This window comes from Macrotis lagotis, chromosome 2 (genome assembly GCF_037893015.1).
Source record: "Macrotis lagotis isolate mMagLag1 chromosome 2, bilby.v1.9.chrom.fasta, whole genome shotgun sequence".
NCBI classification, from domain to species: Eukaryota; Metazoa; Chordata; class Mammalia; order Peramelemorphia; family Peramelidae; genus Macrotis; species Macrotis lagotis.
The window spans coordinates 132,488,981-132,506,921 of record NC_133659.1 but is presented as its reverse complement, the minus strand read 5'-3'; the positions used below and the strand labels follow the sequence as shown (position 1 = coordinate 132,506,921).

Genomic DNA, 17,941 nt, shown 5'->3' with positions numbered 1-17,941 from the left:
CTTACTTTTGACTTTCCACAGATCCCTCATAGTAAACCTACCCAATGTGTACTAGAGGTCTACAAAACATAATAACTTTCAAATTCAGATTCTCTCCCAGCTTTTCATTCTACTATGACTCTTTCAAAACAAAATTCATAAGAAAAAAACCTTTTCATTGCTCTAGTCCATCAAGAGTATGCAAAATGTTGAATGTGTTTAATTAAAATGTAGACTATGATCTTTAGTTATCATATTTTCCTTTTCATGTTTAATGTTGGCCACATTTCTCTATTTTGAATTGACTATCTCTAATGAGAGAGAGAGAGAGAGAGAGAGAGAATATACACACACAATGAAGATATTGAAGTAAGTCTCTGGAAGATCTCCATATCATCTGCTGCTCTAAATTGCTAATTCATGCCAGATTAGGAAATACTTAATTTTCTTCTGGCTTTAATAATCACTAACAATCAGAGAAGCAGAGATGGAGGTGAGAGCTATGAGTTTTGTAGTAACTTTCTGTTTCAGAAAACCATCCTAGAATATAAAAGATTGCTCAGGGTCTAAATCTGTAGGAATTTTAATAACTTATAAATAAGACCTTCAAAAAATCTAGAGGAAAGTTTTTAATAGATTTGGGCTACCTGTGTAGCGTAGAATTGCTCTCTGCTCACCCAGTTATACTTTTTCTGCTTTTCTGTGAGAGTGCAGTATCTTAGAACCTGCTCTTGTGTATATTTAGCCATTCATGATGCTACATGTTTTTGTGACTAATCTAGGATCTGGAAAGCATGCCCAAGTTTATATGTTAATCAGTCCACATGTGATTTTTCCAGTAAATTATGAGAGTAATGTCTTTTGCCTTGTGGTGATAGTGACCTGACATAAATATGTTCATTTATGGCCTAAGGATTGGTGCTATCAGTAGGATCAGGATAGGGTTCTACCTCAAAAATTGAAAAAGAAGCTATGCTTATCTCTATTCCTAAGAACCTAGTACCCAGATTTTATCCTCTGGCTGTTAAAAACCACAATAGAACCCACTTCTCCCTTCGAGTATAAAGTGCCCCAAATCACTTTTCATACCTTCTCTTCTCCCTCCAAATTCACATTAATGTGAATAAAATGGTGATTGATATTACCATAAACTTCACTGGTAGTTTTCTTGACAATGTAAATGAGCTCTTATTAGTAGAATTTAAATGGTAACAGGGATATTGTTATAAGCATAGAAACTGTAGCTAATGCACTGTATTCCATCATTACTTTCACCTTCTGCCATACTTTCAGGACAGCTTTCCTTTGGTTTTCATTTTTCTGAAGGTTTTCTTATGCAACTTGACAGCCAATTAGTTCATAGATTGTTGATACATGATCTAAATGCCATGAGCCATGATGAAAATATAGGACCATAAACTTTTTTGTGGTTCTAATTTATTTAATCTCTAGAATCCATTAACTAATCCTCAACAATGATCAGATTATATATGTTTAATCAGAAGTACTTGTTAGAATCTCCATATTCTAGCATTAAAATGCTGATGGGAAGGGTCCTCTTAGAAACTAAGTATATGTTTTAGATGATACCATTACATATAAGGACAAAGCACTGGTTTCTATCGTCTGGTATGCAACTAATTTAGATGTTTATATAAAACCATGTAGTTTGTGGTGTACTGTAATTACCCCATCAGAGAAAAGTGTAATTTGCCCTTTTTTATTGAAAAACTTAAAAATAGCTGTCTAGGATTCAGCTGCTTATACCCAAAGACAGCAGATGCATCCTGAAGATGAGCATCTTATCGTAGATGATTCATCAGATTTACGATTTAATGCAGGTATCTAAGAAAATGTGATGTTAATATTCAAAGCTATTTATACTGATTGTTCAGTGAAACATTCTCTTCAGGTTGTTGTAGAAGTAAGGATAGATTTGCATAGAGTTTACACAGTTCTTTCAATTGGTTGTTTGCATTTGAGAGAGAACCTTTTGCTTGTGGAAAAAAATTTTTTTCTTTATTTGAAAGTATCTAAGCCATGAAGGGATTTAACCTGAAACTTTAGTCTCATTAGGCTCTTACCTTTGATATACACCAATGAATAAGCTTGTTGGCATAGCAGAAGGTAGAGAGAAGACCTTATTAAAAATCAGGAGACTTGAATGTTCTAATTTTAATTTCCTATCAATTTATTAAATAACTTAAATAAACCACCTTAATCTCTTACTTCATTGCTCAATTGAAGTCTTCATTTGTAAAATGGGAAAATGGAAATAATCACTACCTTCCTCCTTGTGGTGGTTGTGAAGATAAGCAGAAAAACATTTTGGAAAAGTTGAAGTGCAGTGCAAATGCTAGACATATTTGTGGCCAAGCCTCTTTGAATGTCACTATATAAGTTTGGATGATATTTCAATTATTTTTTACTGTTGTTTGTGAGTATCCAGGTAATATCCTTGAAATACTGGTATTATTTAGTCGTAATTCTTTAGCAGTAGCACAGTCCAAGGATCATTCATGAAAAGGGTTAGCTTTCAGTATCAAGCAGACAAAAGACAGAATTACTTATTCTTCATTTAATGGGAATCAGTTGAACATTCAAGTACCAGCTACAACTAAATATCAAAAAGATTTAAATTCCTTTCATTCACATGTAGTAAATATATTAACAAAATACTTCAAAAAGGCATATGGTAGTATTTTATAATAATTTGTGTATACATAGTCCATTATAGAGCCCTACTGTCTGTTATCAGCTTAGTCTGTCAAACTACTTGGGTTTTTGTACTGTCTTATCCTTTTGTTATTTTTTTTTTCCAGAAAAGTGGTGTGACAAATGTGTGTAGTTTTGTTCTATCATAAAATGTGGTTTTATGTGTGTGTGTGTGTGTGTGTGTGTGTGTCATTTGCCTGTTAACATAAGAATTTTTAAGGATAATTGTGTGTGAGAATTTTTGTAACGTATTTTCCTCCTTTCTCTGTTGAAGCGCTCTCCATCCTGTATTCCAGCTAGCAAAGGCAGACGTGTAAGAGATTGTTGTACTTTCTCCACTCCACTCCTACTTCCCCCATTCCCATCTTTTTTGCTTGTGGTTGCAAAACATTATATGCTACCTTTTTTGCAATGTTTTATTTATATTACTGCATGTTTTGTGCTGCTCTTGCTGCTGCTGATATTACTGCTGTGCTTTTATTTTATTTTATTGCTTTGACTTCAAAGCTTTAGTATTGTTCACATGATAGTGTTTCTTTGACCAAATTGCCAGAACGACAAAGGTTTGAATTTTGTTTGATGTTAATGTCAAAGGAAAATAACTTTGAAATTATCTTTCAAAATTTGTCAAATAGAGAAGTGTCCGGTTAACAGTCAGATTTATAAATGATCTCTTAAATACACACACACACACACACACACACACACACACACACACACACACATTTAGAGATTTTCTAGGGATGCCCAAATTTTAATGGCTTTTATAGGATATTATGAATGTATATTTCTTATAATCCCAGATAAGCAAAATTCATCAATAAGATTTATTTATTTTCTTAGATCTGTATTAAAATAAAATTTTACAGAAAATTCATACATTTTCAGTGCACTAATATTTAGCAAAGAGATCCATTGGATTTCCTTGAAAAGAAACAAAATTTAGATTATTGGATCTTATTAACAATTATTTAATTTTTATTGAATTATTAAATTTAATTCAGTGAATTTAATGAATTAATTGATAACTTTGGTTATTCAAAAAAGTTCCAACTTCCCAGTTGTTTGTGAAAATAATCACTACCCTTTTGTAACTATATCAAGAGATCTATTGAGAAAAATAATTTCTGATACCTCAAGATTTGGAGTTAAAAAACTGTTTGAGTATTTTAATAGTAATAAAGTAGATGCAGCCCTCTGAAATTCTGGAATTTCAGGTGTCAAGACAACCCTGAGGTAGGAAAAAAAATGTTCACATATAATCTAAAATTTATTATTTACATTATCTATTTTCCAATAAATTAGAAATCTGTTGAACACTTACACAAATAATATAACCTTTGTGGGCCTCATCTGTAAAATTAGAAGACTAATGAAGAACTTCATCTTATAGATGAGATTATTTTCATTTTTAGTTTGTACAATAAGCCTTAAAACTTTTATAAGATGTTAGTGTTAGACCTTGGACTCTGTTACTAGGATTTTAACCACTAGTACAGTATTGTAGTCACAGTTGTTATACTACTTCTAATAAGAAAAACAAAAAGATTAATAATATAAATATATTGTTCTTAAATATAAAAGAATGAAATCACTTCAGAGTAGATAAAATTTTTAATTTATGGTGTAATCATAAAACTAAACATTCAGGGAGATTTTATTTTCTGGCTAATTTTACTGTATATGTTGTGTATGAATATATGTATGAATATACTAAGCAGTTCTTTACTTAATTTGATGGTCACATATATGAAAATTTCATTTATCAAGAACCACAGCTATGAATCCAAAAGGAAAATAATGTCCATAAAACCAATTTACTTTGTTGCTTAGGCATGGCTTGAAGAAACTCTTAGCCACAGTTGACTAACTTAGAAATGTATTTATCTTTTAGAAAAGATCTCTCATTGTAAATCATTTCCCTTGGAAATCTTAAATACTTCATTAACTGAAATATAGATTGTGAAGGTGGGTAAGGGAAGAAGAGAGAAGAAGGGAAATGGTGTGTGGAATTTAAGTTACTGCTGTAAAGTAACAATTGACAGGAAATACTAGCCAAAGCTAGAGAATCAACCAGCTGTTCAGTAATCTGTATTTAGTGTAGGGGCATTTTTTTTTTGTACAGAGCAATAATTACTGCTTACATTGATGGCAAGCATCAAGAATAATTTAATTGTGTCTCAAAGAAATGTTTATCAAAGTGGAAAAAGTTTTAAATGTGTGTAAATTGTAAGTTTATCTGTGAAATAGTTTACATTTTTAAAACTCAAAAGTCTTTGAGGGAAAATTCATTTGTATAGATCTCATTGCTTGCCAAATAATATCAGTATTTATTAAGCATCTGTTATGTGGCTACTTTGGGGGAGAGGAAGGGAAAGAAGCTTATAGTCTAATGGAGTATTTATGTTATACTTTCTAACATAATATTATGCATCTGTTATTATGTTTATATCTAATTTTTTATTGTATACTATTCACACACATATTTAAGCCATAATTATTTTACTATATCTTAAATATATTGTGGCATTTAAAAACTGGGTCCTTTTAAAATTAAGAATAAAGATTAAAAAGTTCACAGATTCTATTCTGCTTAACAAAATGTTATCAAAGGGCGGCTAGGTGGCGTAGTGGATAAAGCACCGGCCTTGGAATCAGGAGTACCTGGGTTCAAATCCGGTCTCAGACACTTAATAATTACCTAGCTGTGTGGCCTTGGGCAATCCATTTAACCCCATTTGCCTTGCAAAAACCTAAAAAAAAAAGTTATCAAAAACCTTATTACATACTTCTAGGAAATTCATCCCATCCTTTATCAGTCACTTATTTCATAAGTGTTTAAATGAACTGAATTTCCAAGATGAACAGAACCAATAATTTCATCCCACAATGGTTCCCTCATGACTTTCCTATCAAGTCTACACCTGTTCTAGCCTTTGCTTTACTTTTATTTTACTCTCAACCCCACTATAAGATTTAGCAATATTTCTGACTCACACCTTTTCTGTTTGTACTTGCCTCTCAAATTATTAAAGCTTTCAAAAGATAAGAAGACACTTCTTAGTTGCGAAACTAGGAGGGCAAATCAATATGTATTCATTCTCCCCAATTCATTTATTTCCTTCCAAAAATATCTCTGAATAAATTAGATAATATTTTAAAGTATGAACATTTTAAATTAATTACATATTTGCTTCTTTATTTATTGTACAGGAAAAATATTAGCAATACTATTTTCAGTTTGTAGTCACAAAAAGTTAAGGAAGGACTTAATGGCCTCTTCTCTCTAAAGAGTTTTATCTTTTGAGTATGTTCTTTCATAGTTTATTTAGATTGCAAGTAGTAAGAAAAGAGTTTGTTTTCTTTGTTGTTATCTTAGAATATTCACAATCAAGGGTAGACATTAAAATAAATTTCTACGGAAAAATAAAAGTTAGATAGTTGGCTGTCTTGATGAGAATTATTCATAATCTAGACTAATACATAGCTTTGGTTATTTTTAAAGTTACAATTGCCCTGTTACTGTTATGAAAATAGTTAATAATCCTTTTGTAACCATATCAAGAGATGTAGTGATAAAAATAATTTCAGATATTTCTCAAGCTTTGGAGTTAAAACCAGCTCCTGGAATATTTGAGCATTTTTAATATGTTAGTTTCTGCCAATAATTTCCCAAATGCTTCTAGATTAAGTGTGTAAAAAATTAGAAAAGGAGACTTGGTCTTAATATATTAATTTAAACATTTTAAAATATAATATGCATTAAAAGTAATAGTAGGAGTGGAGCAAAAAATGTCAGCATAGGGACAGGAATTACCAGAAATTTGTCCCCAAAAAGCTCCAAAAGTCATAAAATTATGACTGTAGCCAAAATTTAGAGAGGCAGAACCCACAGAAAGACTGATACAATTTCCCAGTCTAAGACAACTTGAAAGATCTGCAGGAAAAATCTGTTTCACCAGGATAGGAATTGGAAAGAAGTGGGCTGCAGCCATGCCACATAGGTGTAAATCAGCTCCAGCCTTCCAGGAACAGCCTATGGGGTGCCTTGGTCCCTAGGGATACTGGGTCCATGGCAGAAGGAGCAGTTTCCAGACCTCTTGGCCTAGGGATCACAGGGACAGCTTGAACTCTGCCACACCAGAGTGATTATAAAGCCTGGGCTGGTACTGACCTCGGAGCAGCCCTGTTGTGGGAATCTGTGAAGCTACCTAGCTGCTGATTCCAGAGTACTCAGTCCACAGATGTCATGGGGGTGGGGAGAAACTGCAGAAGTCTCTCCGCTATCCCTGGGGCAGGACTCTGCTGCTTTGGCCACACTCAGATCTAGGTCACAGTCTGGGCCCCCCATACAACCATAGAAGAGCCAGGACCCTCATCACAGCTCCAGGGCACGGAGTGGGGGGGGGGGCTGTGGTCATCCTGGAGAACTTGTAGTCATCCACAGACTAGAGCACAGGCCAGGAGAGCAGTCAGAGCCTCTCATAAGACCTTGAAGGAATTGGGGTCCAGGAGGAAGGGTGTCCCAAACACCCCCAAAATCTTCAGAAGTATAGTAAATCAGGTCATAGGCTGAGGAAATGAACAAACAACAGGAAAAAAAAATCTGACTCCAGAAAATTATTTTGGTCCCATAGAGGATCAAAATACATACTCAAAAGATAACAAAGATGAAGTTTTTGTATCTAAAGCCTCCAAAAAAATAAGAAAGGGTCTCAGGCTTTAGAAGAGTTTGTAAAAGACTTTGCAAAGCAAGTAAGGGAGGTAAAGGAAAAATTGGGAAGACAAATGAGAGCAATGCAGGTAAAGCTTGAAAACCAAGTCAGCAGCTTGGTGAAGGATTTACACCAAAAAAAAATTCTGAAGAAAATAGCATGTTAAAACCAGTTTAGGTTAAATGGAAAAAGCAGCCCAAAAGGCAAATGAGAATACCACCTTAAAAAAGCAGAATTGACCAGTTGGAAAAGAGATAAAAAAGCTCTGAAGAAAATTACTCTTTCAAATGTAGAATGGAACTAAAGGAAGCTGATGACTTTGTGAGAAATCAAGGAACAATAAAACAAAGCTAAATGAATGAAAAACTAGAAGAAAACATGAAATTCTCATTGGAAAAACAACTGACTAGTAAAACAGATCTAGAAAAGATAAAAATTATTGGGCTACCTGAAGGTCATGACTAGAAAAAGAGCTTTGACTTCATTTTTCAAGAAATTATCCAACAAAATGGTCCTAATGATCCTAGAAGAAAAGGGTAAAATGGAAATTGAGGGAATCCACTGATCACCTTCTAAAAGAGATTCTTCCCCCAAAAAACTCCCAGGAATACTATAGCCAAATGCCAAAATGAGTCTCACGTCAAAGAGAAAATAGTACAAACTGCCAGAAGGAAACAGTTGAAGTACAGTGGTGCTGTGGTCAGGATTATCCAGGATTTGGCAGTGTCTACATTAAGGGCCTATAGGACTTGGAATATGATATTCTGGAAGACAAAAGAGCTTGGAAAGCAACTAAGAATCAACTACCCAGAAAAACTGAACATCCCATTTCAGGGGAAAAGATGGACTTTCAGTGAAACGGGAATTTCAGATGTTCCTGTTGAAACAACTAGAGCTGAATAGAAAGTTTGATCTTCAAGTAAAGGACTCTGGTGAACCATAGAGAGCATGGAAAGACTAATTATGATGTTGAACTGTTTGTATTATTGCATGGGAAGAAGACACTGATAACTCATGAACCTTCTCATTTATAAGAACAATTGGGGGAGCATATATAGAGAAGAGAATATAATGTTATAATATGGTATAAAGATGGAGTCGATGAGTGATAAAGGAAAGTACTGCAAGAAAGAGGAGAGGAAGAAGGGGCTAAGATATTTCACATAAAAGTAAAAAACTTTCAATGTCATGGAATGGGGAAAGACAAAGGGTAATGAGTGAACCTTCATTCTCATCAGAAATGGCTCAGAGAGGAAATAATATGCACACTTAATAGGGTATAAAAATTTATCCTAACCTAGAGAAAGAGAAAAATGAGAGGAAAGGAGGACCTGAGTTCAAATCTGGTCTCAAACACACAATAATTGCCTAGCTGTGTGACCTTGGGCAAGTCACTCTTAACCCCATTGCCTTAAATAAACAATTTTTTTAAAAAAATCTGATTTTGGGGGCAACTAGGTGGCACAGTGGACAGAGCACCAGCCCTGGACAGAGCACCAGCCCTGGAGTCAGGAGTACCTGAGTTCAAATCCAGCCTCAGACACTTAATAATTACCTAGCTGTGTGACCTTGGGCAAACCACTTAACCCCATTGCCTTGCAAAAAAAAAAAACTAAAAAATAATCTGATTTTTTCAGTGACCTAAAACTGTTAAAATTCTGTACTGTGCTTAGAGCATTCCCCTAATTTTCCTGGAAATGAAAATTTTCTGATAATTGCTTTTTCTTAGTGGAGCCATCCTGACTTTTAGTGATCTTGTCTTCCCTTTTTGAATACTTACAAACTAGCCTTTTAATACTATGTTCTAGAATTTCATTAATTAAATCCTCACTAATTATGGTTTTCAGACTTGGCTAATTTTTTTTTTGGAATATTGAGACATATACCCTTCCTGAGTCCTGCTGAACTTCTCCCATTCTCCCAGTATATTTTAAAGGTAACTGAGAGGTTAGGGATAGGTAAGGGGAGGTAAGGGGAAGCTGACTACAAAGATTACATAACCCACAGAATGATTCTCATAAACCCATATAGATTTTTTTTTAGACAAAATTTAAGAAAGCATAAAAAAAACAAGAATGAACTACCAACTCATTGATTATCTTAAAATATAGCTCATCTTGACTTAATAACCTGGACTCAGGAAGGGAAACAGGATACTTTACTAATTATCTTAGGTTATTTTTCCTTAAAAAAATTTTCATTTTGTCCTTCATAGTCCAAAGATCATTCTTCTTAAAGGGGAAAATAGATGAAAAAGAATTAAATTGTTCAGTCTTTTTACCATCACCATATATTTTCATTATCCAGTCTACCTAAGTTATATTCCTATCCCTTCTTTAATCTTTCTCCTCCAATATATTTCAGTAAACTTTTTGGTTGTCTTGAGCAGCAATTACCCACCTTATCTTATTCTGCCACCCCTTGCACCATTATCACAGGAGTGACATAATCATTCTAAAAATTTATCATGGGTTACTTATTCCTTCTTCTGTCTTCTTTAAAAAATCCTTATGTAGTTCATTGGTCTTTTTAGGCAACTCTCCCTTACCTCTTCATCGAATTCATTTATTCATATCAAAAAGCATTTATTTAATTGCCTACTAGGTGCACTGTACTAAGAACTGGGAATACAAAGGAAGGCTACTCCCCCAAAATATACCTTTTTTCCCCCTAGAGTTCACAGGCTAATAACTGTACCTACAAGAGATAAACAGCATAAATGGGATTGTTGTTTTCAGAGGGAGGTGACTGGGAGAACTAGAAAAGACTTCTTTACATAAAGTGGGATTTCAAAGTGGGACCTTAGCTGAGACACGAGGGGAGGAGAAGGTAGAGAAAATAAAGGAGAAGAGAGAAAGGAAGGAAAAGAAGAAAAAAAAGAAAAAACAAAAGAAAAATAATTTATTCTAAAAACTGTGACAAGCACTGTGCTAAGCTGCAGGCACAGAGGGAAAAAAAGAAAAGTCACTGTCAGGGGTTTCATATTCTAATGTGAGAAACAACACATACAAGACAGCAACAAGACAGATGGCAAAGAGAGATAAATAGGAACAAATACCCAGAGTCTGGAGACAGAATGTTTTTATGGAAGGAATAGTAAGGAAGTAACTAGATTGTAGAATACAGGGGAATATAAAGTATTAGAAGACTGAAGGGCTTTGAAAAAAAAAACCAGGATTTTATATTTGATCCTAGAAGTCACAGTAAGCCCCTGGAGTTAATTCAGTGGAGAGATGACATGGTCAGACCTGAAATTTGTAAAGATTAATTTGATAGCAGAGTCAAATGAGACAGCTGAGGAAATGAACTGGAATTGGGGGATCTACTGGAGGCAAGGGGACTGACCAGAATCCTAGTGTAAAAATTCAGTAGTTCATAGAATTGTATTAAAATAGGAAGAAAAGTCATAATGCTTATGAAGCAAGTTCCTGTGTTTTTAGCAAAGTAAGACAGAGAGCAAGATGACTCACTAAATACTACAGAAAAAAGTAGGTCCTCTAAGGAAGAAGACTATCAGGGAAATTCCATATCACTATCATCTTCATTCTGGGTCTGTGATGTTTCTCCAACTCATAATCTCTTTTGTCTTTTAATCTGAGAATTTGTTGTAAATAAAAATAATAGTGATTATATTTTACTCTGATATGTGATGCTATCCTACCATACCCTTTTATTATGTTTTGAAAAAAATATTCTATTATTTGATATGAAATATGAAAATATTCTCAAATTGGAAAAATGTTTCCATATTCTGCTCACAAGTCATTATTTTACAAGTTTTTACAACTGTGATATTTAGTTTAATTTCTTGTATCAAGGTCTTTTGTTTACTTTAGTCTTTAACCTTATTCTATATCAGTATCTGAGGCTTTGACTGTTATTTTTTCTCTTTTTTTAAATATTGGCTTTTGTGAATTTCTTGGCTTTCCCACTGACTTCCTATGTCTTATCTCTTAGTTCCCATGATATAGTATAAAAGTGCATTTCAATATTCTTCTCCATTTTCAGTTTAATAATTATAAGAATTGTAAGATTATTCCTCCTTCTCAGAAACTCTATTTGAAGGTACCTCAAAAGCCGCCTAAGTCCAACCTATACCTGTCTTTCAGTGACTCCCCCAACAAGTAGTCCCTCATCCTTGGTTTCAAAACTACAAGGGAGAAGAACCCATAGCATCGTAAGGCACTCCATTCACTTTTGGATAGCTCTAGTTATTAAGAAATTTAAAAAGAGTTATTTGGGAGGGGGTGTTAATAGAACTAACTTTACCTTCATACTTTTCTCTACACTCTTAGTTCTTTTCTTCTGAGAATAAGCAGAACAAGTCTAACTTCTCTTCTACATGATAGTTCTTCAGAAACTTGTAGATAATTATCTTATCCCTCCCAAATACTTCTTTTTTGAAGGACTTAACATCCCCATTTCTTTCTGTTGTCCTCTTAGAGCATGAATTTGATGCCTGCACCAATTTTTATCTCCTTATTCTGTATACTCAATAGCTTATCAGTATCCTTCCTCAGTTCTCTAGATGTTATCTGTTCATGATATACACTAATAGAAATGTCACCTCTTAAGCCCCAGATACTAGATCTCAGTTAACATATCACAGGATTGCTGGCTACTATATTGCACAGTCTTCTCATTGAACTTTTAGTACCTCTAAAACCTCTTAATCTTTTCCTTAAGGAAACAGCTAATTGCATCTAGTATTTAGAAAGTTGATATTTTTCAATGCAGATATCAGACATGCTATAAAATTGATTTCCTATGAAATTTAATTAGATTTGGCCCATTATTCTAATAATCCTTTAATAATTATAAATTTACTTTATATTGCCCATGTCCAAGAAATGTATGGTTTGGAAAGAAGCTGTTAGGTTTAAGCTTTAATTCCAGTTCTTTATCTTTCTGACAGATGTTGAATTAATTAAGAAGCATATATTATTAAGTAGCCTGGAGTTAAAAATAGGAAAGGGTGGCAATCACTGCCTTCCAGGAGTTTAAAGTCTATTAGGGGTAGATAATACCTTATGAGATGGTGACCAGTAAAGGTGTTTTAATTTGGCAGTTCATTGGAGTAGTACAGTAGTGTAGTGTTGGTTTGATAGAATTTGAAAACTTGTGGGGCAGCTAGATGGTACAATGGATCTCTATCGGCCCTGGAGTCAGAAGGACCCGAGTTCAAATTTGACCTCAGATACTTAATAATTGCCTAGCTATGTGACCTTGAGCAAGTTACCCATAACCCCATTGCCTTAAATAACTAAAAATTCAAAAAAAAAGGAATTCGATAGCTTTCAGAGCAAGAATTAAAAGACAAGGAGGAGGAAAAACAACTAGAATGAAAATTAACATGCATATAACAGTCCAAGAGAACTGGACCATAAGCTACATGTCTTAACTCCTCTCCAGCATAGTCTATAAAGGTCCATGTGGAAGGTGAGGCAGGTGCAATATCAACAATAGAATGAAAAAACTATTTAGTTGAAGTATGATCCCAAGAAGTTTAGAGCTAAACCACTTTAGCTATTTCCAGATTTGCTCTCTTGAGGTCCATTTGGAAGAGTATAGCTGTGGCAACTTCAGATATATTTGTTATATTCAATTGAATGTACTTCATCACAAGGCATGTAGTTAGGGAATGAGAAGATTGAATAACTTATAGTTGAATGGCTTCCAGATTCATTAATTTACTAAACAGACTTTGGTTAAGCCATTGCTGTCTGAATTGCATTATACTAGACCATGTAAGAAATGTTGAAAAAAAGATATGCCTTTTGTCTTTAAGAAGTTACATTGCAATTGGGAAATTACATTGTAATTTAGAAGACAAGACAAATATACAAGTAATAATTAGAGACTATAGTTAAATTTTAAAAAACAGCATGCTAACAAGAGATAAGGAAAAAATAGTGCAAATTGACATTGAGGATGTATTGTTAGAGGAGATCAGATAGTATCTTCATGGAAGTAATTTACGTATATTAGTATAAAAGAGATAAAATTGCAGTAAGAAGATCAGCTTTTATAGTATAAAAGATTAGTAGAAGAGAGAGAAAAGTTTGGAGAAGGATTAGGAAGGAGGAGGAAGGTAGTTTGTAAAGGATTGGGAGCCCTGGATTAAGGAATTGATCCAGTGAGAGATGCCATTGACAAGTGACATTGTAACTTCGTAAAGATGACTCCATAACCTTAGTACTTGAGCACTGATAATTTCATTTGTGTTGATATTCCCTTTTCAGTCACAAGTTGCTACTCTTGAATGACTTTCTAGAAGGGCTTTGAGAATAGATTTGATCACTCTGGGACTAATCTGATTATGAACCCTTTTGAAATTTGCTAGACTAGTCCTTTGACGATAGATATGCATTGTGTCTAGACATGTACCCCAAACCTTTTCAGTTTAGTATAGGACTTAATAGAGTTTATGTTTCGATTAAAGTGCCTTTGAAAATGCAGGATCACTTCCACACCAGGATGAGATCTCAGAGCAGGACTTTTATAAAAAGTCTTCAAAAGTTCTCTTAATTTGGCACAATTATTTTGCATTAATGTGATTTTCTGGGATGTCAGTAACACCATACTCAAAGAACCAAAAATATTTTCAAAGCATATATTTATTATTCACACTAAATAATCAGGGTAGATAATTGGTCTTTACCTATATAGTATACTTGATGCATAGTAGTGTTAGAATACATCACAGGAATTAAAAATATATACTCCAGTATTTAAAAAAAAATACTAGACATAAGTTGAAGCTACATACCCAGGTTTACTTGGAGCTTAAGGCAGAGATGTGAATTGAACAAGTTTACAAATCTCATATAAATATTTTGCTTTAGACTTCACTAATCATATTAACTGTATTTATCACTCAACCCTGAATCATTCAATTTTCATTTTTAAAAATTCTTTTATCATTATAAGAGACTGCCCTAAAATTAACTTTTATTTTGTAAGCATGTAATTTTCATTTTTTTTAAATTTATTCCTGATAAATTGACTAATAGCTAAATCATAAAAATCATAGCCTTAACTTATCTCCTGGAGGGTTTTATAACTGAACTTCAACCCAAAGTATTCTTGTCAGTTGCTAAGTAACATTTTTTGCTGCCAGTACCAATAATTTTGATTCTACAGAATGAACACACAACTATAAGCCACTGGAGATGTTGGTTGGGTTCCTATCAGTTCTGTTCAAGATGTAGTACAGTATCCTATTTTCAGTGCATTTCTTTAGTATATATTCTGCATTTGTTCATGAACTAAATTCCTTTAGGTGTCAGGAAAAATTCTTTGTGGGATACCTCTATAGACAATGCAATTGAGGAAGGGACGTCTACTCATCTAGTATACTTCCCACACTTATTTATACGGTTTTATTTTCTGAAACTTCCTTAATATATTAAAATTAAAGTTTTATTGTAATTTTTTAAGAAACACTATCATGATCGTGACTGAATTTTGCTAAGAGCAGTGAATTGTTAAAAGTGACTTCTTGGGTTTTTTTTTTTCCCTGACTTGTTTTCCTAGATTGATTCAGTTGAGAACTTTACGTTGTCTAACCCTACTTCACGGGATGAGGAGGTCAAGTCTCACCTCCAGTCAAGGTCCAGGTCTCCTTCCACAGCTAGTGACATTGAACCAATTGAGGTACCTCTCTGGGGCTGTTCTGCTCCTTGACTTTAAACTTGTGACCAAAAATAGTAAATCAAACCCATTACAAAAAAAAAGTGAAATTTATATCTTTATTTACTTATGTCATATAATACAGCAAAGACATTTAGATTTTTTAATCTAATATAATTTACCCATAGTACTAATAAGTGAGAAAAATCAAATAAGATTATTGTCCCTTAAGACAAACCCTCCCACATTTTAATTAACCCTAGTTTAGCAATATTACATGTGAGAGGATGGAAAAATTAAGGAAATAAATATAAATATTAGACTATCAGATACTAGTGCTGTAGTATGATTGCCAAGTAAAACTTTCACTCTTTTATTTTAACTTGTGAAATTCCAACCCAGATTCAGTAGTGTATTATCATAGTTTTTTAAAATACTGTACTATGAAGTTATTAATTCTGAATAGAAGTCAACCAGCATGAATTCGTTTCTTGTCCTTTGTTTCAGTAATGCAGAAAACAAAGCTGTAATAGTTCCTGATGTGACCAGAGGGTTTTACTCAGCCAGACATTTGACTCACTCAATTAAAATCAGTTCTTTATTAAGTTATAAAAATAGAAGTTATACCTTTGTCTTTATAACTGAAAGATGCACCTAACTCTTCCTTATCTTAATCCTCTCCTGAAGTCTCTTATTAATGCAAGTAGGATTTTAATTCTGTGGTTCCAGGGTTGAATTTAGAGTTCTAGTAAGTACGGAGAATATATTTAAGAAATTATATAATAAAAAATTGTTGCCATGCCTTAGCCCTGATACTTACTCCCTATAAAATGTTTTGTAAAAGCTTTGTAAAACAATAAACAATCCATGGTTTCTGTTATTTGGATTATAAAGTCATCATATTTTTTCATTCCTGTTTTACTTATTTCTATAATTAATGTCCCACATTCAACTTTTTAATATGTTAAATTCTGATTCAGGTTCAAAATATTTTCCCATATTAATTCCCCATAATTAAAATCAGTTTAAACTAAATTGAGGCTGATTCCAGACTAGGTATTGAAGAGATCCACAATTCCAATTTTCAGTCTACAAACAAACCAACTTTTTCATTTGTTGGAGTTTACAATTACAAAGGCAAAAAAGATGTTTTTTTTTCTTAAGAATTCAGTATTTTGGGGGGTGGCTAGGTGGCATAGTGGATAGAGCACTGGCCCTGGAGTCAGGAGTACCTGGGTTCAAATCCGCAGACACTTAATAATTACCTAGCTGTGTGGCCTTGGGCAAGCCACTTAACCTCATTGCCTTGTAAAAACCTAAAAAAAAAAAGAATTCAGTATTTTCTTTAACTAATCTGGACCTCTTATAATCATTACACATTTTCCTCTCTCAGCTTTCTTCTTACTTTGATATCCAAGCCATAAACCCTTTCTCAGATCTCTTGACTTCCATATCCACCACTTAATAAGCAGCCCATGTTTCAAGTACCTTGTGCCCCCAAATAGCAGACAAGAAAATCATTAACCCCTTCTGTTTGTTCAAGGAGATTATCCCCAACCCACAACTAACAAAGAGGTCTTGCATTTTATATAACAAAATAATTAAGAAATGTGGGTGATAACTTCTTAAAGTCCAAAGAATGTATTGATCTAATTCTCTCTGCTTGTGACAAACTTTCCCATCACTTATATAAAATTCTATATCAATTGTCAACTAATTCTTTTATCATTCCAGTAAGTATGTTTATCTTTGTACACATTGCCAGAGCTATGAAATCATTATTTATGTATAAGTTTTTATCTGCCTCAGCTTAGAACAGGAATTTGTAATAATCTTTTTTTGGTGTCCTGGAGACCTTTGGCAGTTGATTTGGTGAAGCCCAAGGATCCCTTCTCAGAATCGTGTTTTTAAATGTAGAATTACAAAGAAAATTGTTTATATTGAAATAGTTGACAAAATATTGTTTTAAGTTCATTAGTCCTAATTTAAGAATTCTTGATTTTAGGGGCAGCTAGGTGGTACAGTGGATAGAGCACCGGCCCTGGAGTCAGGAGGACCTGAGTTCAAATCTAGCCTCAGATACTTAATAATTGCCTAACTGTGTGACCTTGGGCAAGTCACTTAACCCCATTACCTTAAATAAATAAATTTTTTTAAAAAAACAATTCTTGATTTAGAGATAGGTTATTGAAATGTCAATTATTGCTTTACTTTTTTTAAGTAGGCAGGCATTAAAATAGCAAGTGTAAACCCAAATTAAAAATTACTATCCTCTTCATGTAGATACATTTGATATACTTTCAGTTTTATTTTTATCACTTTTCTTTTGCAAGTAATTTTCTTTGTATGCCCAGATTTAAGAAAGTTTTACTTAATGAGAAAATTTATGAATTTTTAAATTTACCTAAAATATATAAATGTATTTTATTAATTGAAGCTTTGCTCAGTTTTCATTATACTAATTAGTGTGAAGTTTGCCTTGCCTGTGGTTTTTGGTTTTATTTACTTTTGCTTAATCTAGTCATGTTTGAAATAGATACATTATCTCAAGACATTTATATCCTTTTTTCTCATGAATTCAGGTTACAGATCACCCTCCACGTTCAGCTCACACACCAACAATAAGATCAGCATATATTGGGTCTAGCATCTCTACACCTAAGGTAGTTACTCTATTCATAAACTTAATGTTTTCCTTTAAAAAAAATAAAAAGGGAACTTATTTCTCCTAATTTGTACAGTTACTGCAGTCTTTGCCACTGGTTTCCCTATAAAACTGCACAGTAAAATTCCTAGCAAACCAATTTAGACTGTCCTTTTGAAGCATAATAGTTTCACATGCATAAGTTTTCTATAGAATGAATTGAGTTGCTTATTTCCTTTTTTTTTTTTTTGGAAGT

The 17,941-nt window shown here is 33.4% G+C and overlaps 1 protein-coding gene across 7 annotated transcripts in view; it reads left to right on the top strand.

Moving 5' to 3' along the window:
- Positions 1-17,941, top strand: part of CDC42BPA (CDC42 binding protein kinase alpha) — a 364,566-nt gene that overhangs the window by 279,574 nt on the left and 67,051 nt on the right. For 3 of the 7 annotated variants that reach the window (XM_074222834.1, XM_074222838.1, XM_074222840.1), the window contains exons 22-23: positions 14,946-15,065; positions 17,624-17,704. In XM_074222834.1, the coding sequence (XP_074078935.1) occupies positions 14,946-15,065; positions 17,624-17,704 (201 nt within the window). Of the gene's footprint in view, positions 1-2,968; positions 3,008-14,945; positions 15,066-17,623; positions 17,705-17,941 lie in introns of all 7 variants that reach the window. The other 4 variants (XM_074222835.1, XM_074222841.1, XM_074222837.1 and 1 more) reach the window with 2 other exon arrangements.